General features: G+C 40.9%; 1 protein-coding gene across 1 annotated transcript; it reads left to right on the plus strand.

Moving 5' to 3' along the window:
• Positions 1-1,396: 1,396 nt before the first annotated feature.
• Positions 1,397-24,948, plus strand: yjefn3 (YjeF N-terminal domain containing 3). The gene is made up of 6 exons (XM_085928239.1): positions 1,397-1,455; positions 18,065-18,173; positions 20,859-20,969; positions 23,165-23,278; positions 23,839-23,989; positions 24,480-24,948. The coding sequence occupies exons 1-6, from the start codon at positions 1,397-1,399 to the stop codon at positions 24,674-24,676; spliced, it is 741 nt and encodes a 246-aa protein (XP_085784365.1). The 3' UTR covers positions 24,677-24,948.
• The last annotated feature ends 736 nt before the right edge of the window (positions 24,949-25,684 follow it).

Below are 25,684 nucleotides of genomic sequence, written 5' to 3' on the forward strand. Positions count from 1 at the left end.
GTTGGCTGATTTCTTGTCAATCATAAATGAAGTCATTATAAAGAAATCATTATGATGTCACTAATGCAAAGCACGAGACTCATAATTGTGTAAAGTATATCTGAAAAAATTGATCATTTAATAATTGATTTTCATTAGACAGTGACTATGCTGAATAACAACACCAAAATAGGTATTTATGGCTTGTGATATAGTGGCATCATTTTTCCCTCTATGAAAATAAAATATTTGACTTTAATCTATTAAAATCATGTGCAACCACAAAGATGACAAATTATTAATGTATAAAAACTGGTAGTTATGTAAAGGAAAAATAAAATTATTCAATTCATTTTGTGTGTCCCTAACACTCATGGATAAGACTACAAGATCTTTAATAACCTTTTTTTGTTTACAGGAACTCTTGTTCCAAATTGTGGTATTTCCTTGTCACCGCTAGGTGGCAGAGTTGACCAAATGTTACGTTTTGCACCCCTTTGACCTCCAATATCTATTCTCGTTATTTAGAGTTTTGGAATATCTGAACATTAATAAAAATGGTTTTATAGGTAAAAGGTATAGAAGGACTTTTTTTTCTTTAAAAAAAAAAAAAACCAAAAAAAAGGAAAGGACCATGTATAGCATGGGTAGGGAACTCTGGTCCACGAGGGTTGAGGGTTGGTGTCCAGCATGTTTTCTGTCTTCCTGTTGGATTCCAACTGATTCAAATGATGAGGATTTTCTGCAGCTTCTGCAGACCTTGCTAATTATCTGACCATCTGAATCAGAAGTATTGCAACCGGGAGATTTCAAAAACATGCCCTCGACGACCGGAGTTGCCAAACCTTGTTTTCTTATCATGATTCACATGAAATCAGTTTTAAATCAACAGAAACAAAGTCATTAAAAAAAAAAAACTCCCAAGCTAACAGTGTATTGGACCTAGTATCATCATCCACCTTCATAACATCTGATGAAAAATGTATGAGCACATTTTGTTTTGGAACAAGCAGAAATTTTCACATCTTCACATGGAATGTTTGCGAATCTCCCCGCTGTGACGCTTGCTCTACATTTCACATCAAGGGATGCTTTGGTCGCTGAGAAGTGAATTTGAAGAAAAGGGGGACATGGGAGAAAGGGAGGTGGGGGTCTCTGATGGTGGGCGCCTGAGCCAATCAGCCGTCTAGTGTTGCCTCTCCTGATTCTTATAATTGGTCGCCGTTCTTTGAGCGAGTGCGCTTGCTTTTCAGTAGGGGAAGAGTGGCGAGGACCATCTGCATCCGGACCATCCATTGTTGGAAAAGCCAGTGTTTGTTCAGAACAGAGCATCTCCGGGGGGTTCTTTGGTTGAGGCGCGGCTCCTCTTTTATTGTCTTTTCATCAGTCCTGCTGGGTGACAAACAAGACGGACAAGATGAATCACAGCTCAGCTGAAGCGGAGACCGAAACCATAGAGCCGCTGCGTTACCTCAGGTAGGCACCCCACTTTGCCACTTGTCATTTCTGAGAACCTTTGTCATGAGATGTCAATCATTCGGGTTGAATGGGATGCTGATTTACACTTGAGTTCAGTGAGGATGATGATGAGGATGCTCAACCAATTTTGTTTGCATTGTATCCATTGCTCTTTTTGTTTAGTATTATAAAAATGCCGTAAGGATTTTTTTTATTAAGTCATATGACAAGAATAAAGTCCAAATGTCATTTATCTGACCCAAGTAGGATTTTGATTTGTCTTCTTGCATGATTTGATTATTCTTTAAATGAGTCTGAGTTCTTGTAAATTTGCATTTAAAAATCTTAAAATTCAAACTTTGTTCTTATAAAATTATTTTTATCTCATAAAAAAAAATCTTAAAAGATTATTACTTTTATTCGGCAATTAGTTACATCAACAAAAGGACTAACAATATATCTGACAATTGGAAGATTTTTCTTAAATTGTAAAAAAAAAAGCCATCTTTGTTTCTTGGAATTTTTTTATATTAAATATTAAAATCTGACTTTATTCTGGAAAATTCTTGAAATACACAAGAAATGTAAACTTCTAAAACAAAGTCAAACTTAATTCTCATAAGAACTTTCCCCTCATGTAAGACTTCTCATACAATTAAAGAAATATTCTATAAAAAAAAAATATACCACAACATTCCTGTCACCCCCTCAAAAATATGAATTAAAAAACATTATATCACTTGAATAAGATCCTAATTCAACAAGTAATATTCAAATTCAACCAAATTCACTTTTCCAAGCCAAGCTCACACATTTTCATTTTCCATAATTTGATGTAATTCCTGACCTTATATATAATACACCTTATATATCATACATGACTGCAAATACATGAAAATGAAAGCGTGAGCAATTATTCACTATGACGTACTTCCACATTCACACGTCTAATGAATTCACATTTAAAATATTCATGCCATTAAGCACGTGGCTCATAAATCATTTCCAAATGATGCATTCATATTCATGAAGCGTGATGGGAAAGGTGGGACATGATCCAAATGTTGGCTTTGGCTGCGCACGACTGAACCTTTTGCTTGGTTAGAAGTAAACTAATGATCATATGATGTATGGTCACGTTGTCATGACGACGACGGTTTTCCTTTCCGTTTGTTTCATCTTTATGATTCGCGTGGGGTCGGTGACCTCCCCGTTGGTCAGATTCTTTACTTCATTTTTTCCGAATACTTTCCGAGGTTCTCCAGAAAATAGATATCAGTGGTTGGTACATTCATAGACTCGTGTTCCTTTCTAGTTCAATCCAAGTGCACTCAAATGAAAAGGACTCAGTTCTGTTTTCAAACCTCTTGACTGTGAATAGCATCCATTAACTGATCCTGTTCATGACACGACAAGAAACCATCATGATTTTCAAACTACTTTGGTTGTCGTTAGCTCTCATGAAGATTCGTATCGATTACGTTTGTAGTCACACGTACTTTGCCTTTGAATTATAATTCCCATTATAATTTACACCGAATCATTATTTTTTGACAAATACGATTATTACCCCTAGTTTGCAAAGTTGATTGTGTCCCCCCTCCGGCGCTTTCTTGATAGAGGAAATGAAGACATGATTGCAGCTTCTCCCCACTCCAATACTGACAGGCTTATCTAATCAGACTTTAATAGAAAATTATGGATAAACAGTGCCTGGGAACAAATGGAGCTTCTCGGTCTGGCTGACTGTGCCTATAAATAAAAATGGCCGAGGTGTCACACGGCCAAATGCAGCTGCCGGTATCTGAACGTTGATGTGGAGGCAGCGCACAGGCCTGAGGAATAATAAACAAGCTGGCATGATGGGCCCGGCGTCACGGAGCGCCATCGGGTCAGGCGGCTTGACTAAACGGCAGGTGAGATGGCTTGTCAGGGCTCACGGATGACGGAACATTCATCAGCACGTTAGAGTAGAGAAGTTAGGATGCCATATTCATAATTCTTTTTTGTTGCGGGCCACATCGTAGTCAGAAGAGCCCTTGCCATCATGAAAAGGGAGGGGGGGGGGAGAATTCAATTGTTTTTATTATAAAGTCATTTTCCGTTTAATTTCAATAGTTTTGTATCATTTTGAACCAAAATCACAGAATTTTTAATAGTTATTTTAAAACTGAAGACGATTCGCTCGGAGGTGCCCACTTCCTGTCTAGCCTCCTCTGAGGATTGCGTAATCAGACGACTACCTATGTTGACAGGCTATGCAGTTAGACAGAATTGCTCACTGTCTTTATGTCGCTGTTTAAGTGTTCAAATATAAAGTGGCTTGTTATTAGATACACCTCATTTACACTTCAATAGGTACACTACACGTGGTAAAAAAAAAAAGAATAAATAAATAAAGATAACGATCTTTTGAGTGAACCGATTCTACTTATAAGTGGATTGCAGATTACTAGTACATAACACTGACATTGTGGAGTTGGGTCGGAATAGCCGACTGGTTAGTGACGCGGGATATTGCTCCGTGGGACTTTGGTTCGGATCAGACAGACATATTTTGCTTTTTGAATTGGAACCTCGCTTTGTATGCGTACGCACATGCAAACAAATGCAAGTATTTATGTGTTAATACATAAGCTGCTTTCCAATGTTTTACGCTACTTCATTAGGGAAAAAGCTTAAGTGAAATTGAAAAGTGCCACACCCGCCCTCACCCCCACTTTCTGATTGGCTGTTGGATCTGTGACGTCACACGGACACTCCATTAGGTACGCCGCCATTTTCAGGTGTACCTAAAAACAGGCCACTTGATTAGGGAAAAATCATGGTCAAAATTTAACTGAAAGTGAAAAGTGCCACACCCAAACAACCCCCCACTTTCTGATTGGCTGTTGGATCTGTGACGTCACACGGACACTCCATTAGGTACGCCGCCATTTTCAGGTGTACCTAATAACAGGCCACTTCATTAGGGAAAAATCATGGTCAAAATTTAAATGAAAGTGAAAAGTGCCACACCCAAACAACCCCCCACTTTCTGATTGGCTGTTGGATCTGTGACGTCACACGGACACTCCATTAGGTACGCCGCCATTTTCAAGTGTACCTAATAACAGGCCACTTGATTAGGGAAAAATCATGGTCAAAATTTAAATGAAAGTGAAAAGTGCCACACCCAAACAACCCCCCACTTTCTGATTGGCTGGTTGATCTGTGACGTCACACGGACACTCCATTAGGTACGCCGCCATTTTCAGGTGTACCTAATAACAGGCCACTTTATTAGGGAAAAATCATGGTCAAAATTTAAATGAAAGTGAAAAGTGCCACACCCAAACAACCCCCCACTTTCTGATTGGCTGTTGGATCTGTGACGTCACACGGACACTCCATTAGGTACGCCGCCATTTTCAGGTGTACCTAATAACAGGCCACTTGATTAGGGAAAAATCATGGTCAAAATTTAAATGAAAGTGAAAAGTGCCACACCCAAACAACCCCCCACTTTCTGATTGGCTGGTTGATCTGTGACGTCACACGGACACTCCATTAGGTACGCCGCCATTTTCAGGTGTACCTAATAACAGGCCACTTGATTAGGGAAAAATCATGGTCAAAATTTAAATGAAAGTGAAAAGTGCCACACCCAAACAACCCCCCACTTTCTGATTGGCTGTTGGATCTGTGACGTCACACGGACACTCCATTAGGTACGCCGCCATTTTCAGGTGTACCTAATAACAGGCCACTTGATTAGGGAAAAATCATGGTCAAAATTTAAATGAAAGTGAAAAGTGCCACACCCAAACAACCCCCCACTTTCTGATTGGCTGGTTGATCTGTGACGTCACTCGGACACTCCATTAGGTACGCCGCCATTTTCAGGTGTACCTAATAACAGGCCACTTCATTAGGGAAAAATCATGGCCGAACCTTAACTAAAAGTGAAAAGTGCCACACCCAAACAACCCCCCACTTTCTGATTGGCTGTTTGATCTGTGACGTCACTCGGACACTCCATTAGGTACGCCGCCATTTTCAGGTGTACCTAATAACAGGCCACTTCATTAGGGAAAAATCATGGCCGAACCTTAACTGAAAGTGAAAAGTGCCACACCCAAACAACCCCCCACTTTCTGATTGGCTGTTTGATCTGTGACGTCACTCGGACACTCCATTAGGTACGCCGCCATTTTCAGGTGTACCTAATAACAGGCCACTTCGTTAGGGAAAAATCATGGCCGAACCTTAACTGAAAGTGAAAAGTGCCACACCCAAACAACCCCCCACTTTCTGATTGGCTGTTTGATCTGTGACGTCACTCGGACACTCCATTAGGTACGCCGCCATTTTCAGGTGTACCTAATAACAGGCCACTTCATTAGGGAAAAATCATGGCCGAACCTTAACTGAAAGTGAAAAGTGCCACACCCAAACAACCCCCCACTTTCTGATTGGCTGTTTGATCTGTAACGTCACTCGGACACTCCATTAGGTACGCCGCCATTTTCAGGTGTACCTAATAACAGGCCACTTCATTAGGGAAAAATCATGGCCGAACCTTAACTGAAAGTGAAAAGTGCCACACCCAAACAACCCCCCACTTTCTGATTGGCTGTTTGATCTGTGACGTCACTCGGACACTCCATTAGGTACGCCGCCATTTTCAGGTGTACCTAATAACAGGCCACTTCATTAGGGAAAAATCATGGCCGAACCTTAACTGAAAGTGAAAAGTGCCACACCCAAACAACCCCCCACTTTCTGATTGGCTGTTTGATCTGTGACGTCACTCGGACACTCCATTAGGTACGCCGCCATTTTCAGGTGTACCTAATAACAGGCCACTTCATTAGGGAAAAATCATGGCCGAACCTTAACTGAAAGTGAAAAGTGCCACACCCAAACAACCCCCCACTTTCTGATTGGCTGTTTGATCTGTGACGTCACTCGGACACTCCATTAGGTACGCCGCCATTTTCAGGTGTACCTAATAACAGGCCACTTCATTAGGGAAAAATCATGGCCGAACCTTAACTGAAAGTGAAAAGTGCCACACCCAAACAACCCCCCACTTTCTGATTGGCTGTTGGATCTGTGACGTCACTCGGACACTCCATTAGGTACGCCGCCATTTTCAGGTGTACCTAATAACAGGCCACTTCATTAGGGAAAAATCATGGCCGAACCTTAACTGAAAGTGAAAAGTGCCACACCCAAACAACCCCCCACTTTCTGATTGGCTGTTTGATCTGTGACGTCACTCGGACACTCCATTAGGTACGCCGCCATTTTTAGGTGTACCTAATAACAGGCCACTTGATTAGGGAAAAATCATGGTCAAAATTTAAATGAAAGTGAAAAGTGCCACACCCAAACAACCCCCCACTTTCTGATTGGCTGGTTGATCTGTGACGTCACACGGACACTCCATTAGGTACGCCGCCATTTTCAGGTGTACCTAATAACAGGCCACTTGATTAGGGAAAAATCATGGTCAAAATTTAAATGAAAGTGAAAAGTGCCACACCCAAACAACCCCCCACTTTCTGATTGGCTGTTGGATCTGTGACGTCACACGGACACTCCATTAGGTACGCCGCCATTTTCGGGTGTACCTAATAACAGGCCACTTGATTAGGGAAAAATCATGGTCAAAATTTAAATGAAAGTGAAAAGTGCCACACCCAAACAACCCCCCACTTTCTGATTGGCTGTTGGATCTGTGACGTCACACGGACACTCCATTAGGTACGCCGCCATTTTCAGGTGTACCTAAAAACAGGCCACTTCATTAGGGAAAAATCATGGCCGAACCTTAACTGAAAGTGAAAAGTGCCACACCCAAACAACCCCCCACTTTCTGATTGGCTGTTTGATCTGTGACGTCACTCGGACACTCCATTAGGTACGCCGCCATTTTTAGGTGTACCTAATAACAGGCCATTTTATTAGGGAAAAATCATGGTCAAACGTTAACAAAAAGTGAAAAGTGCCACACCCGCCCTCACCCCCACTTTCCGATTGCCTGTTGGATCTGTGACGTCACTCGGACACTCCATTAGGTACGCCGCCATTTTCAGGTTCGTTCGCGAAGATTCACGAGTGAAAGACAGCGTTGCTGCTCTGCCAGCCGACACAGTTATGCCGAGATTGAGGTTTAATTTTGTAGTTGTTGGATTGTAGTTGATGATGTTATTATACCGAATGTGTTTGTGTTTGATTAAAAGGATGAAAAAAAGCAAATTTTTTTTAAAACAATTTTTTAATAAAAACAAAAAATGTTGCAATATCTCAATGTTATTAATAGGGAAGACAATATATTGGTATTTTAACAAGAAACATTGACACACAGGTTCCCTTTGCGGGCCACATAAAATGATATGGCGGGCCGGATCCGGTCCCCGGGCCTTGAGTTTGACACCAGTCCCATATCGCCTCAAAGAATCTCCATGGCTTTAACCGAAGGAACTCCTCCTCCTATTCTGAGACAGTTTGAGAGCAGACAGAAAAGGTTGCATTCATTCGACAAGCTGAAATGTCACATGGAATTCAGCTTATTTGTCTCACTTAAGAGACCACCCACTCTCGTCGGAACAGGGTCTTCTGCTCACACTGACCTGCGTGCAACCTTGCGCATGTTTTGCTCTCATTGTGGAAGCTCAACACATTCTCGCCTCCTCCACAATCTTAATTTCCACACCAAAGATGAAATGCTTGAGAGCTCAAACAAGATGTTTTTTTTTCTTCTGGACTTTACCCAACCTTGCTTTAAGCGTCATGACACTTTAAAACGTCTCCTCCATCCATCTTTCCAGAACACATTCGGGCTGTGAATAACACATCTCACACATGCGGGCCACTTACTGTCAAATGGAAAAGCCGTTTTGCCAAATCCTCTTCTGCGTTTTCGAGTGCTGTGATTGGCTGATGACCAGTCCAGAGTGTGCTGGGAGCAGTTCCAACTCACCTGTGACCCTGAGGCCAAGCACTCTACAAACCGATTGAATTTTTAGACCGAAAGAATTCTGTTGTTCCTATTTCATGACGCTAAATCCCATCAGAGGGTCCTGATGGTAATTACGACCGATAAGAGGCTTTTGTGTTAGCAGGATTTTCTTTTGTTAATGACTTATTTGTATGCGTGCTTTAGTGTGGGTGGGGTGGGGGGGAATCAATGAAATCGACTGAAGAAAATTGATCTGTGCTGAGCCTTTGCGGGCCAGCGAGCGTGTTAAATGAGCACAGGTTGGGTGAAATCACGCATCACAAGCATGATGTTTATTAGATGAGTGCTAAATAATAACTCTGGATGGATGCCAATCACTGGTAGTTATACAGATTTAATGAGTGTGGTGCTGCGGACTCTAAGAATTTGACAGACCATAAAGAATCCTTAAATTATCCACACAGATGGGTCGGGAAAGATTTGATCATCATCATTACTGCAGCGACTGCTGTTTGCCCTGGGGATTTTTTTTTTTTTTTCCGTGCAAAATGCTACTTACTTTATCCGCACATGTAGTTTCTCGTGGGCGTCCTGCCAGCAGTGGTCAAGGTTCTCCCGATGGAGGTGAAAGACATTTTCTTAGTATGACAGAATTGTATGAATACTGCATAGGAGTGCTGTCATGTGATTTGCTGCAGCAAAATAATCTCTGGTTGCGAGCCACATGCTGCTTCACCAAGACAAATGTCTGCTATAGTGAATTTCCATGACAATTTCTATTTTTTTTGCTGGTTGTCAAGGAAACCAGGCTGGTGGCAGGTGATGCGATTATGAAAGGATTTTCAACGGTAATGTTTAACAAGACGTAACCGCCGCCATCGACAGCATCACAAGCATTTGATTGATTCCCGATGCGACAGGCTTGACAATGTAATGACCTGTGAAAAGGAGCGCAGAGTGAGGTGTGATTTTTTTTTTTCCCTCCTCTCAAAATTTCACTGCATGACGACACGAGAAAAAATTAATTGGTTTTAAGTTTGTATTTCTTGTGTATGTCATCGGATATCCACAAGTCCAACTCCTTTGTTCCTGTGAGTCAGTGCCACCGGGCAGGTTTTGGCTGTAATTGGCTTGTTTGTCTGGTTCAGTTGAATCCCGTTCGGGGAGTTGGATGTTTTTTTTCTTTTTTTTTTTTTTCTTTTCACTTTGTGCCAATTGTGCAAATGTCTTTTGTGTAGCGCTCTGTTGTTGTTTACCCTGCACGCCCACCAAACTCAAGTTACTTGCCAGTAGCATATCATAATTAACGTTTCCTGGAATGCCGAGAGCACAGCAATTAAATTAGCAGAGCCGGTGTTATAATAACCAACATCAAATGCCATCATGGTTGTAGGATGACATTTTAAAATTGCCCCCCGCCCCTTTAATTGAACTATTTGGTTCACATCTTGGATGTGGTCTATTTTCAGCCAATCCAGCATTTCTAATGAAGCAGTCGGTGGGAGTGCAATGGATTTTTTTTTGTTTCTTGGATGTGTTGATGGTCGGTTGCTAAGAGCCCCCCCCCCCCCCCCCATCTAGTCTGAAAGCCGACAGGTTAATAGTGACGCTCGAGGAGGCTAGACGGACAAAGACGGCAATGTGGAGAGAGGCCAAGGAGTCTGATTGAAAATAACACTTGAATTCTCTAGGCCACATACAGCCCATTGGATCCCCTTCTAAAACAAATAATACCCCAGTGGAAATATTGGGAAAAGCCAGAAATGCTACTAAAACCAGTGACATGTAATATCATCTTTTATATACGTAGAGCGAGGACAACATGTAGAAGTAATGAAGCAAATCTATTATATGCTAATGAATTCCTTTCTACCACCCACTCCCAGTCTGATTTTCCAGCCGGCAGCTCCATTTTGTCATTACTGTTTATAATAAAGGTTTGCTTGTATCTCAATCCACAGCAGTGCTTTTTGGATGTACTGATTTCTTCCATCCTCCCTTTAAGTGCCACTGAAGCACTAATGAACCATAACTATAGAGGCTACGTGGTGATTATGTTCTAGTTCTATTGGAAGTAAAAGCTCAGCATGCAATGCGCATACACACTCCAGACACAAACACGTCTTGCTAAAAGCATTAAAGTCATTAATGCTACATTTTTAGAATGACAATACACTCTTCGCCGTTGCCGTAGCAACCCCAGATTTTTTACTATGTTGCTCGGTAATATAGGTGGACCAACTAGAACACCTCATCTTGTCTTAATTTATTTTTATTTTTTTTCCAGGTACTCTCCATCTTTTCCCTTCAAATATAATTGAAGATTGCGAATGGTCGTTTGTCTCCGTGTACCTTGACTGGTGAAGAGTTCAGGGTGTACCCTGTCCCTAATTCTTAAAGTCTGCTGAGATAAACTTCAGCTCACCAGTGGCGATAATGAGGACAAGGATGGATGGAGCTTTGCGATTGAAGCGGGGATCTCTACGGTTGAGTGACCCACTTTTTACCTCCGCCAAGGGCGCTTCCTTGACACCATCCACTTGTTTATACATTTACAGGATTACCATATGATGCCCCCCACCCCCAAAGCCTTCTGACCCGAATATAAAAGAAATGCTACATGTGCATTGTAGCAGCTCAGAAGAACACTTTTTGACGTTTGGGCTGTGCTGCAGCTAACAGAAGCTTAACATCTATTTGTTGAAGTGCTAACTACATATCACGAGCACACGCCAAAGGGGGCTGGCTAATTGCTACTTGATGCTGAGAGGAGTCTCACAATAGATTCCAAATATACTCGAGTTGTACTAGGCTGGATTATTTAGCGCGTTGGATTAGCATAAAAAAACACAATGCGATCGATCCTTTTGATAGTGTTCATATTCTGTTCCTGTGAGGTAATAATAGTGAGATGAAAGTGATAGAATAAAATGAGAAAAGTACAATGAGAGTGAAATTAGACACAGATGTCCGTTTCATGCACGTCATGACGCGCAATGCCATCGATACAATGAGGCGACACATCTTCGTTCATATCTCAGCTCATCATATGACTCTCCTCGAACGTTATCTCGAACATGTCAAGGTGGCATTTCACTCTGGCCTTTTGCCAATCAAAGACGTCACCTTCACAACCTGTGAAGAAGGTCTTCATCATCATCATCATCATCATCATCATCAGCGGCGGCGGCATCACAGACGCCATCTGCCATGAAATGCACAGCCAAAATAGCTCGGAGGAACTCTTTGGACAAACCTTAAATAAATGCTCATTCAATTTATAGTGGAAAAGTGAAACATGGTGAAGCAGAGTGTGGCTGACCTTTTGATCGCTTCCAAAATTTGTCGCCATCTCATTCCCGAACATTGTGTTTTGTTTTTGTTTTTTGCTAAGGTGGACACAGCGTATATTGCAAGGGTAAATCTCTTTCTTGCTCCCTTTATGTGGCATTGCTGGGGACAAACAATCCATAAATACAGAGGCTCACATCTAAACACGCACAGTTAAACCAATACAAGTGGGAAAGGTCGGCCGCATGCCAGTTTTGACGTGGCGGATTTCTGGTCTCTTGTGGTTCTACCTACTGCTGAGCTCATTAATAATACACAACTTGTATATTGTGTCTGTTGTGTGTGAGTGTGCGCTAATCTCAACACATCCGTGCAGCACATCCTGGATAAAGCGCCCGGAGTCAGATTAGGAGACAAATGATTTGGCCTACAAAGTCTGCCTGGCAACAAGACACCAAAAATTGTCTTAGAGATTTTTGTGACCTGGCTGAGAATGCAGCTGTAAAGTCAAACGAAATCTTTTGACTGTTACTTTTTTGCTAAATGAACAGCTCGTTTGTTAGCTTCGGCTTGTTATCAAACTCTCGGCAGATAACGTCTGCTAGCAGTTAGCTTCTCTTTGACCCACAAAAAATTTGATCAAATATATCACATCGACATACTTTGCACTTGCTTGACACCAATTACTACTTTCCTATTAGCTTTGACACCATCTGTTTAATAGCGTATCGATGAATACATAAAATTGGCGGTCATATGTCATCATTAACGTGTTATATGGGAGGCAGCCATTTTGTGTCAGGCCTAACCAACCCTAACCCGATTCTATTGATCGTCTGCTTTGATGCCAAGCAAATGAGCTGTATTATTTTCTCTTGTCTTTTCTGGCACCACTGCTACTTTAGTGATTAAAAATGATTATTTTTCAACAAGGACGTGAAACTTCCTTGAAGTTAATTACAGCCGGCACTTGCGTCGACTGCAGCCGTCAGACGCCTGATGTCCTCCCGATTCCAATTAGCCGCACGAGACCGCCGCCGTGGCCTATGCGCAATTAATTTGGCAAAAAGCTGTAGTTAACGCCGCTGATGGCTTTTCAGAAGTGATGATTGTTACGAGCCTTTTTACTTTCACACACATGAACGTCTGTGATAAGACTTTGAGGTCCAAAAAGGAGACAATGTGCAGCTTACACTGTTTCAGAATCAATGTCTCTTTTTAATTGATGTTATAATATTAATGTTATTTTAATGACATTACAAATACATTCCCACCATCTAATCACCTGGATTGTATTCCGATCAGGTAGCGGTCAGCTAGGAATGCTTTGCTTGCATTTTAATGAGCGCACGAGACAGCCTTTATTATACTTATTTATCTTTTTTTTTTTTTTAAATGAGCATTACCTGACCGTCGTTGCTATCGGCGATGTAGCACAAATGTTAAAACCTTGACATTAAAAGCCAGGCAGTGAGTAAAATTTAAAGACAAGAAGTGGGAAGATGGCCATGGAGATGTAAATCAGCCCCGATTCAATATGCGCAGGCAGTAATTCAGACCCGTTGGGCCGGAAGCAGTTGACTGTGTGTGTGTGTCTCTCATGGAGCTAAATAAAGCAACAAAAACAAAAACTCGTGATGCAATACAGTTCTACACTGTTGCAATAAGAAACATACTATTGTGAGAGTACCTCTCTGCCAATGTCAATCAAACCCAGACATTTTTTTAATATCTGTATATATTTGATAGCTGACAAGATGAGTTAAACTGGTTAAGGCAGACTTGAACAAACGATGGCTTTTATTTGCCATCCAGAAATTAATCAATCCACTGCTGCAGCCAATCCCAAATTGCTGATTCCATAAGCGCCACACTGGGCACCTCAACCGTGACCATATGGGGGGGTACAAGGACTCCTCCCCCCAACCCCTCTTGGCCAGCTGAGGCTCTCTGTTCTGCCACCAGTCATCACATTATTGGATGGATTGGTAGTTTTTGTTCATCTTGGATGGCAAATACGGTTTGCGTTAGCCTATCTGTCTGTGAATGATAGCTTGTTTAGATTTGTGCTCGACATTTCCCTTGACATCAGTGTTTGGCTCTCAGCTGCAAGACTTCATGTAGCCTCACACCTCGGGGGGGGGGTATGATTCATGATGAAAGTGGTCATGTTCAATGACATGCATGCACACCACACCTGGTGATGGCGTGTTTAGAATGAGCTCAATATCCTAGGGAGGAAAATAGGATTTAATCTTGGTCCTTATGTACGTCCTTAAAAGCGTGTTCCATTAAATCGGCGCACACACAATGAATCCAATTAAGTGGGGTGAGTCATCACTGGTGTGTTTGTGTCCCTCATGTTGGGTAGAGCGGCTACAACGACAGGCAGATAGAAAAATCGGTAACGATAGCGTTAACATGGCAGAGTGGCAAGGCCACACGTGTCAAAATATCCCTATTATTGTATTAAGTTTGCTATCTAGGCTGGTTGGTGAATGGATAGATTCCGAATAAAAATATTCAAACACACAACTGGGTGAGAGTTATGGACAAAGATTGAGCTGATTGAACATTTAATTTGACGCCACGTTTTGGCTGGGCTGCTTCAAATTCTATGCAGACTAGAATGAGTAATGATTGCGTACAAAGCCGTGAGGAGAAGGAACGTTGTTGGAACTATTGAGCGCTGCGCTTTTATTTTCTCCGAGGCAGCGTGACCAATGACAAAGTCCCTGATCGGAGAACAGCCCTGAGCCTTCACAAGTATATCGACTTGATTATACAATGGTGAGCCTGAAGGAGTCTGAAACTGCACTTAATACAATGGATGCAACAATTAACCTCATACAGCAGCTCAAAACAGACAACTGGCTCTGGGGCAATTTACAAATGTGTTTTGCTGTAGAAAAATTGTTCAGACAGAATTATCTATGTGTGTTGTGATTGGCTGGCAGCCAGCCCGGCGTGTTGCTTGTTTTGAGCCACTGTGATAGCAGGTGTGTGACACAAAATGATCCAATTTTACTAAACTGGTCTGAAAATGATGGTTTACTTTAAAACAAAACAAAAACAGAAAGCGTTTCATTGAATTCAAACACACCACATAGATTTGGCTCACTAAAATCCGTTTAGCTTAATGCTAACAAAACCAGCAAAATGCAATTAACAAGCTAACATACATTTTGCGGTTTTATATAACCCTTTTGAACGCAAATGTTTGCAGTCATATATTCTTTATCCTCTGCCAAAAATAACAACCTTACTGAGTCAATTGCATTATACTGCCCCCTGGTGGTCAAAGTGCACAACAGAAGGAGCAGCACAATGACAATTTAATTGAAGCAAAGATGTATTAATGAATTAATTCTTTACATTCTCCTCAATTACGACATTGCTGTATTTTTATCAAGTTGAATATTGTTTTGAGCTACAAATGTGGTCAACAGATAAATCAACTCAGATCTCAAGGCAGCTCTGACAATTGAACTGATTCGAGCTGAATGTTTCTGCATGTATTTGCATGTAAAATATTCTTATACCTTCCCTCCATTGACAGTTTCATTCAGTTGAGCATTGTTATCACGATGAAAGCCGATTTCTTTGTCAGTTTCTTTTACATTCCAAGCCTGATGCTTGGTCTGCCAGGGTTATTTTAATCCGTCTCCTTATCGCTGCAGCACATCACGCTGGAAAGGTGGAAATTAAGTGAAGCAAGATGGAGGTTGATGGGGGGGGAAAAAAAGTAGCTTTTTCACTCCCGCAAGGAAAAATAGCGGCTCTGTCCGTCCCCTTATTATATGTTGCAGACTCGGGAGGATACTTGTCTGTGAGTTTTTCGGTACACTAACTAATGTTGTTGTTGTCGTATCATTCTGGTTCATGTGGCCGATCGCATTTGCCTCCCACGGGGACTATTTTATCGTTTCAGTTTCATGCAAGAGTAAGGCCTACACGTTCATTAAAGGCTGCTTGAGATCACGGGTGAGCATCCCCAAGGGAGGGGCGCATTGAGTGCACTCTCAAATCAAGTCTAGCCCAAGGGAGATGCAACAGGAGAAGGTACTCAGGGTACTTGATAAAAAATGTTGCAACCAATGACAAAGCACGATGCATTAAAAAATATTAAGATGGTCAGTTCATTACAATAAGCAAAAAGTAATTATAGCGCAAATAGTTGGACACCCTGTGTCATAAACAAAATTGTGATTTCTGCCATGGAAATGAAAAAAGTTTGAGCAAAGACATTAAAAGTAAAGTACTAAGATGTGATTTTTATGAAACATAATGTTTGTCTGGGTCGAGCGGCCTGGGGCAGTGTCCTATAAAAAGTGTTAATAATTGGTGCTTGAGAGATGTCGAGCTAGTCTGCAACATTGTGCTGCTCCCTGGTGGCAACACACTCAAAAACACACACTTGGACTTGAAGTGAAAATCAAATGTGGAAAGTTGGCTAATCCACCCAGAGCACGTATAATTGAAGCTATAAATGATCTTTGGTGCCTCAGCTAGCAGAGAAGGTCTCGATGGCCCTACTGGATGTCATTCGGTATCTCCGCCGTGCATATTCGGACAATAAAGAGCACTGCTGACATCCTGCGACCTTTATTTTTGCTCTGGAACTTTCTAACCCCTCAAGTCAACAAGTGCACTAGTCTCAAAATCCATGTGGTTTTGGTCTCCTTGGAGCTGATGGCTTGAAGTGATCTTTGCAAAGATCAACTTGTCTCAGTCGCTCAGGAAACTTCCCCGAGGTGAGCTGTGGGTGACAGCTACCATCGCTCCATTGGCTCAGGTAAATGCCATGGATACACTAGCTTGCTTATACACATGCATACAAATTCACACACACACAGACACAGCTGTGCCTTAAAGGAAACTAAAAGCAGCACAAATCAGATTAGCACCAGCAGCACAGTCACCAGGGAGTCATACGGCACCGAATGTGTGCACTCCTACTTTTCGGGGGGTTCACACACAGACACAGCAACACAACAAATTAAGTGGAAAAGAACAACAACAATGGCAGCCTATCTTCAAGGTTAAGAGCGTGGAATTGTTTTTGAGATGACATTTCAACAAAAAAAATAAAAAATAAAAAAATGAAATACTCAGCAATTCCCCCCAGGCATGAATGTGGAACGCTGAATGATATGAAATTCAAAAGAGTCTAAAAAATGTCTGCCTTTAGAGAGACACGAATGTGAGCTATAATTTGAGGGACGCGAGTTCAAATGTCTTTTTTTTCAGTGCAGACTGGCTGCTCAGTACAATATGAGCAATAAAATTAATTATCTTTTAACTCCAGTAATGAGTGGAAAAATCCCATGAGGTGAGACTATCAAAGTGATTATTTTTAATTACCTTAGTTTTACAATATAGTTTATGATACAAACTTGTATTCATATTTTTAGTATGTGGCAGTTAATGTTATTAAGATTGCATGAACGCCACATATTTAAAGAAAAAACATAGAAGGAGCCTTCCTAGCCAAAATTCCAGCTGTCTGAATCTCCTCATGAAGAGTTTCCAGTCCGGTATAAAATAGAAAAAGAAAAATCTCATGTAGCTTCTGCATTATTCCTTCTGATGTTTTCCTCCAATTCTCTGAGGGACTCAATTAAAACCCTCAGCTGGGAAACACACCTCGTTTCATCTACAAGGAGTTTCAGTGCCTACACTAACCACTAGGTGGAAGTAAAATGCAGGGGATGTTGTCTACAGGGGGAATAATTCAGGTCTGATTGTCTCAGATTGTGCCACATCAAGATGGGGCAATAACTCACATGCTCACTTTTATGGTCAAAGCAGCACCATTAGTCATGCTGTTGCCATGCAGAGAGCAGCACGGGCCAGGTATGACTTAGATGACATATTCACTCAGTCGTATAGTGCAAATGAGGCACGATGAAGAATGCCGTTCACTTTTATTCGTCACTCACAAGGTCTGTTGTTTTCATGAGCACAATTCCCAGAAGCTGCTGACTGATGAAAGACGGTAGCCAAAAACACCACAGCATGAATGTAGGATCGGTTTTGATTCTGCCACAGGAAATTGTGCCTTTTCACTTCCCCAAATTAATTACAGGCACAGATTTTACACTGAGATTTAATTTTAGGGTATATTGAGATGAAATTATTACTTCAGGATTCATATTTTTTGTGACTGAGACTTTGCGTAATGCAAAGGTGATGCTTTGGCGCCATCTAGTGGCATCTTGGTACTAAGGAACTATGTTGAAATGAGAGTATGAGCTTCATTTTGACAGGGTATATAATAATGCAAGCTTTATGATAAATATTAGGCATGATTTCTTTTATTGGACATAGAAGGCATTTTAAAATGACTTCTTACTTGATCACGTTATTTCATGTTCTGTGTTGTAGTAAAGGCGAAGCGAGCGCCATTGAGACAGAACTCATGCGGGACTACAAGTTTGGACAACAGCAGCTCATCGAGATCTGGGGACACGCCTGCGCGCTCGCCATCTCAAAGGTTTGTACTTTATCGTGTTTCAGTGATGGACGGTAACATCTAATTTATCATCCAATCCTAGCTACTCACAGTAGAGGTGTCAAAATGAATCGATAACAGATATTTGCTTTTATGACAATCCATTGTTGTGTGATACTGCTTAGGTGTAATTGTTTTTGTTTTTTTTTTTTAAATCAATTTAATGAACAGTAATGACGGAAAATTATTTTTAAAATACTTTTCGATGCAAATAAAATTATTATAAGTATTAAAAAAATCTATGATTGGATTAATCGATGGCATCATTGCTAGAATAACCGATTCTAAAAAAAATAATTTGATCGTCAGCCCTGCATTTCAGTAATGGTGGAAAACGTTTTAAAATGATTTTGATCTCACAAAAGCTGAGGCAAGTCAAACCACCGCGTCCACTTCCTCACTTACACTGGCCAAGATCGCCAGCAGCCTAGCCTGACTGAACAAACATAACCGGATTGCCGCCGCTGGCCGCAGCCACCCGTGGCACGCCGGCGCTTGCATGACATCACCGTTATTTGAAGATAATTACAGTCAAAGGAGTTGCTAGACGCTCACATTTGGCCTGTTTCACAACCGACCTACTGCTGTTACTGTGTCCAGAAATACCACACCAATAACACACGCGTGTACACTTTAGCTTGCCAGACAGATTATAGGTTGACTATAAATCAATCCCTCCATCGCCTCACTCGCTCAGCAGAACCAGACTGTGGGCTTCTGTATCAGTCTGAGGCCGTTCATCACCTGAGTGGAGACAGGAGACATTTTGTTGCTCGGCAGCAGTAAATCTCCACTTTACACAAGCTCAGACGCTAGCTACACCTTCTCATATAAAAACCTCTGGGCTGAGCTTGAAAGATGAGCGGATTTATTATTTTAGGGGCCCGATAGTGTTTTCTCCAGACTTGATTGGAAGTGAAAGTGCATGCGAGGTATCCCCACGACGGTCGTAGGACCTAGCTAACATTCCGTCCCTCACTTCATCTTCTCATCGAGGCCTCGTCGCGGTCAAACAATCACTTTGATGAACGATAAACAATAAAAATCAAAGATGAATGGTTTAATAAGGATTCACTGTTGTTCAATCTATTGAGAAATTGTGCTTTTATAAAGTGGCGTTAAAAAGGTGAAGTGGTAAAGAATGCTAGCATTAGCATAGGATCTGTAAAACATTCTGCTCTGTTCTATTCTATTCATGGCTTGATGTTACAATTAATAGGTAGTTTTGTTAGTTTGCACCAATCTTATGACATTAAATGTGAGCTATGTACCCTCCTCCCTTTATAGCAGTCCATTTCCAACAACATTCGGCCTCATAATAGTTTCTCCAGCGGCCTGAAACATTTCCGCAGCCAATATCAAGCATCCTACCGCTCGCTCGTATGAAAGCTCGACTTGAATAAGTGCGTGCAATAAAAGGAGACCGTAAAGGGAAGAAACAGACGTTCGAAAACGTGAGCGGCCAAACAAACATAGCTTGACCATCCAAACGCTCAACATTTGATGCCGATATTTAATTTTGTGGAGCATGCGGCTTCACCAGCTGAACACACAACACACGATACTTGTTTTTTGCAAATTTACTTAAAAGTACCGGGACTGTTGACATATAAATATGTTATGAAATGTGTTTTTCATCCCAGGTCAGCTGTAAGTCCCCCCCCCCCCCCTCTATTTTTTCTAAACACATCTATTTGTATACCGCGTAAATTTTCACTATATTGAGGAGAAATAAGGCTTATCATTCTCATTTCTTGCCCGATTCAAATTCCAACTCTCCACCCTGCATGCGCTAACCAACTGCTAGCTTAAAATCTTACATCCTGACACAAGATCTAGAATATTAGTTATCTGATAGATGAATATTCTCATTGGAAATTAAACAAATATCTTCAAGTCTCTTTCTGTAACATCATCTGTCACGGTGGCTCCCGAGGGGCCGCAGGGGCCTCGTCTCCATTTCCATTGAGACCGTGCCATGATGGCGATAGCGGCTGCCGTCTCTTCTGCTTGGATTCAATGCTCGTGTAAATGGGATCCGAAGGGAAATGACCCATTTACCAAATGACCTTATTATTATTAATAGGTGGGAAAAGTTTTTTTTTTTTTGTTTTGTTCGTGTGTGTGTGTGTAGCTCCTTTAGTGGTCAAAGCCAAAATGTGAAGCCAGAATTTTTTTGGAGGTTCCGTGACATAAACCAGCAGGAAAGGTTTCGATTTCTTTAAATTGTCATTGAGAGGACTGAACTGGATTTGACCTCAACTGACAAACAGATTAAGGTCACGCTGTAATTTGCACTCAGGTAAATGGACTTAAGAAAAATATTTGGTAACATATTTTGAACTAAATGCAATGGAAATATTAATATAATATATATGGTAAATAATGGAACTGTTGAGCTTGGGTCATCACACCGCCTGCCACATTTTACGACTTGATTATTTTTAACCACGGTATCTACACAGAAAGTTTGAAATATACATAAGCATCCCATTGTAAGGACGCAGGTATTTTTTCCAAGAGATTGCAAGCTTGGGATGGGCGCAGATCACGTAACATGTTTTAAGCCGCTGGATGGCATCAAAGTGCATTCTTCTTTCTATTTTGCTCCCCTACAAGCCTTTTGTCCTTGTTTCTAAGCATCAACTTTCTATTTGTGCTTTCCAGGCCTACCCTCTCAACTCTTTAGCAAAGAAGCAGCCAACGGTGCTGGTGATCTGTGGGCCAGAACAGAACGGCTCCATCGGCCTGGTGTGTGCACGACACCTGCGCATGTTTGTAAGTAGAAAATAAACAAACACGCAAAGTCAAATGAGTCGGTTGTATATGTAGAGTTCGAGAAGAGAAAATTAATGGTCAGTGGCCATTTTTCATATGAGGCAAGTGAGTCAATGTCTCAGCAGATCACTCAGCAGGTCATTTCCTTAGTTGTCGGACTGTTCCCTGTCGACTCGCCTTGTTCTTACGTGCGATCCAGAACAGTCCTGTGCCCAAAGTTGCCACGGAAACAACATAATGACTTGGTGCGGCGCAAGCTAACAAGAGCAAAGAAGAGGAAAAAGAATTGGAATGTGGATCGACATCGCTGATTATTGCAGTTGCAAAATCCTGCAGGTTATATTTTTAGCACGAGAGACTAACGACAATGTTCTACTTGACGACCATAATGCAGATTAAATGCATTCTAGTCAGTCTGCTGCACAAGATTGTGCTGCAGGTCTAAAATTTTCTTTGGAATCATTTATATTTTTGACCTAACTAGACATCCTTTTGGAAAACATCAGCAGGTAAGAAAAATTGCGTATGCTTCAAATAAAAAAAATAAAAAATTAACTTTACCCTGAAAATATTTTAATTAACAACAAACAATATTTGAAGTTGAGATTGTTGAAAAAATTGAGAAAATTTGCGTACATTGTGCAGTGTTCCCAAGTATAAGTGTTTCAATTATTTGTTCTTTCATATGTTTAAATGTGTTAATGTGTGTTGGAGGCGGGGAGGAAAAAAAAACAGCATGGAAGTTTGTTAAACCTGCATAAATACTGACGTAGGGTACTCAATTTTTCAATTTAAAATAAGACATTGCCAAATACCAGCCTGGCATACAAACACTATTACAGCCTTTTCCCTAATTTTAAAATTTTTCAAAATGTCGTGTTAATGTATCCTAGGAGAGCGCACTGCACTTTTCCATGCACGTAGCCTAACTAGCTTGCCTAAGCACATAAAAAACACCACATGATCACTCACTTTCCCCAAAATCTAGAACAAACTGTCCTCACCGATGAAAATAAAAATCTACATTTGCAGCAGGATTAACGGGGCGTCCCAGAATATAATTTGAGCTCCTGTAAACGTCTCCGAGCAGTTATCCTATTACTCTCTCGGCAAGAGTCCTCAGACAGTCATGACATCACGCCGTTGTTCCTCTCATTAATGCTGTCTGCACGTGAACATGATGTCATGAGCGTCACGTCTGCCCATCGGGTCTCGGACTCGCTGAAATTTCAAGACAAATGATAGTTTTGGGAGGCCGCTCGGAGGGCATCAAATGCAAAATTGAAAACGGATATGGAACTTTAATTTTTATGGATGAATGCTTCTGCATGCTTTACCATATGTCTGTCTCACAAGCATAATTTATTGGTGGTTCAAACTGTATCAATTTGGCTATGAAAACTACCGTATATTACACCACGGTGCGGCACAAGTGAGTACTTAAACTCACCACTTATACCATGTCGTCATCTTTTCTGTTTTTTTTCTTTAAAACAAATTTTCGGGGTTAGCATTCGTGCCCCTCCGGGACCACGGTTGTCTTCGTTTTCTCCAAAATGGGGAAACTCGATGACTTTGGCTTAGGAACACTCGCCTTGGTGCCAGAGCGTGTGTTGTTCGTGGTTGCGTTGTGATCCGTGTCAGCTGCAAGACACAAGGGGCCCACACGTGAGCAGGGGGGCCCACAGCCCCCCCCCCACAATTTCTTTTTAGCTCCCTCCATGATTTATTTATTATTTCAATGAACTTAAGTATGCTCAACTCCTCATCTGAGATTTAAAAAATGGAATTATTAAATACAATACAACTTGATATTTGGGTACCTTTTAAGACAAATTGTGCTGTGTAGAACAAACACATGGAAATCTATATTCAGGGTCTTCTGATTCAGCTGCTGTCACACATCACGCTAAACCTGAGCAGCCTCTAACTACAAACAGACAATTGTTACTTGGAACATGGAGTACAAAAATATCCTTGGGCAATGAGCCACATGCTGCTTCGCCAAGTCTATATACATTATAATTCGATGACATGTGAATTTCCATTACAGTTTGATATCACCACTGAGAGGGATGAAACGACACCTACAACATTTTTAGTGCCTAAACACAATCATGCTTACATTTTGGCAGACGTTTTGAGTTCTACTTTCAAGCTTATATAATATTTTTTTGTTCTGCTTTTCTATTCAGGAATATGAGCCCACCATCTACCACCCAAAGCGATCCCCTCACAGTCTGCATCAGGATTTTACGGTTCAGTGTGAGAAGATGGACATCCCTTTCCTCTCGTATCTGCCCACAGAGGTCAGCGCCATCTTCACGGCATTCGTTTTGCTGCTTGTAGCAATTCAAATAAACGATCATCAATGCGACACCGCTTATACCGTTCAAGGTTGGCTAATTTAGGATGAAGGGACGATACACGAACCTGATTGATTTCAATTGCAAGCCCGACATCACCAGTGAGCACAATTGAGGTTATGCTTCACTGCTAAATGAAAACAATCTCTTAATTGACTTTGTGCAAGAAGTAAAGAAAAGCGATCATTAACAATTTCAATTATTTTCATTTTCTTCCAAGACATTACTTGCTAAACATTTGAGGAGGCATTTTTGCTCATAGGTTATATGTCAATATAAAAATAAATTCAAAAGCTAATTTTGGAGGGAAGCTACACGCTACACTTTATTTATCAGCTGCGTTAATCTAGAAAGTAATAAATAAAGGTTAACTAAATACAAATGACACTATTCTGAATTTCTTTGTGAAAGTATTTCCATTCCAGTCTCCTGTTTGGAAGTTATTCCCCAAAAAAAGAATGAAGTCATTCACCCTAAGGGAGCACTGCTGTGTGCTTTCACAGGTCCAGCTCATAAACGACGCTTACAATTTAGTGATTGACGCCATGCTGGGCCCCGAGGATGACGCCGTCGACATTAAGGAGCCCTACGCTGGGATTCTGGTCACCCTCAAGCAGGTCAAGATCCCCATAGCGAGTGTGGATATGCCCTCGGGTGAGTTTTAATCTCCTTGGGGTTGAGTTTTTCCGAATAAAAAGACCCATGTGGAGGAAAAATGTAGACTTGCTGAGTATCGACTGCACAAACAATTTACAACTTGAATGCCACTAAACAGGATGTAGACTCGTGTTTGAGTGCTGAAAAGGGAAAAATGTCTGTACAGGATTACATTTATTTAATTGTAATTTATTAATTTGCAATGTTATTAACTCCTTAATTTTATTAATTCTAATTAATTTCTGAATTTAAACTTAATTTATTTAATTGTAATTTATTTATTTGTAATTTTATTAATTTCTTTTAAAATGTATTATTCAAGCAGTGTTGAATTGCTAAAAGTGGGAGAAAATTAGTAAGCATGCTAACTTCCCTTAAAAAAAGGAAAAAATATCTGCCCAGGATTACATTGATTTATTTATAATTATTATTTTTTTTATAAATATATTTGATTTTCAATGAATTCTATTGCGCTTATCCTCCTCAGGTTGGGATGTCGAAGAGGCAGGTGAAGACGGGATAAGCCCGGAAGTGCTTATCTCTCTGACAGCACCAAAGAAGTGTGCCATGAGTTTCTCGGGAAAGCATTACTTGGCCGGACGCTTCCTGCCGTACGATATCCAGAAAAAATACGACCTCAACCTCCCAGACTACCCGGGCACAGACTCTCTTATCGAACTGTAACGCACGGGAAACATTTTGATAGCGTCTCTTGGTTTTGCATCTTCCCGATGGGAAACAAACAATAATGTCTCAATCGTGTCTTTCGGGCCTTAGCCGCATTTGCTGTTCAGTGACAGTAGGAGGATTTAGAACCTGTGACCTGGTGTATTTTTCTGGAGAAGCTTGAGCTGTTTTTGGTGTCAGTTTCCAAATAAGAACTGTAGCATTATACATGTTGGTTTTATTTAACTAAAGAGATTAACTTTTTTTTTTTTTGGGGGTTTGATACTGAAGCGTGCAACTGTTTCATTTTTATTTGCATTCAAGCAATATTTTGTTTATCTTCTTTTGCTATTACAAAAATCAGTTCTTGTTGTCTAAATAATAAAAATAATCATTCAAACATTGTTTTTGTTATTGACTTTTTGGCAGTAGAATCAAAACAAAATGCACGGACCTCTCAATTGTATTTTTCAATTTCATGTTAAACGGCCACATTGGATACTCCCAGTCAACGGTAAAGTACTTGACAATATCTCAATGAAAGTTCATTGGTTCTGTTAATTAATCAGTTAACCTTTTAGGGCGGTACAACTATTTCAAGAACGGAATCATCATAAATCGAATGAATGATAAATGTTGATTTCAGTACGCACACACTTCCACAAGCTTCTGTCAACCCAAACAAAATGCCATATAAAATCCAAATAGGGTAATGAAATGCAGGCTTGAGGTCAAGCTACTTGCTTTAGTTTATTGATCCATAACTTGGCTTAATGTGGTAATAAACAGGTGAGAGCCGCCTGTAAACAGCCACGGACAAAAGAAGCTTTGTCATTGTGTGCTTGGAACTTCTGGTTTTAATAAGAACGACCAAGGGAAGCTCCATAACGAATGAGGTCATTGGTGTTTATTGTACAAATCGAAGCTTAAATTGAATGATAATGTACTAAAAAACGAAGTGTGCATTTATAAGTGTCCAAGTCAATATAATGAAACGTCAGTCGTCTTTTTTTCTCGCCTCTTGTT

This window comes from Syngnathus leptorhynchus, chromosome 13 (assembly GCF_054491065.1).
Source record: "Syngnathus leptorhynchus isolate UIUO chromosome 13, UIUO_Slep, whole genome shotgun sequence".
Taxonomy (NCBI): Eukaryota; Metazoa; Chordata; class Actinopteri; order Syngnathiformes; family Syngnathidae; genus Syngnathus; species Syngnathus leptorhynchus.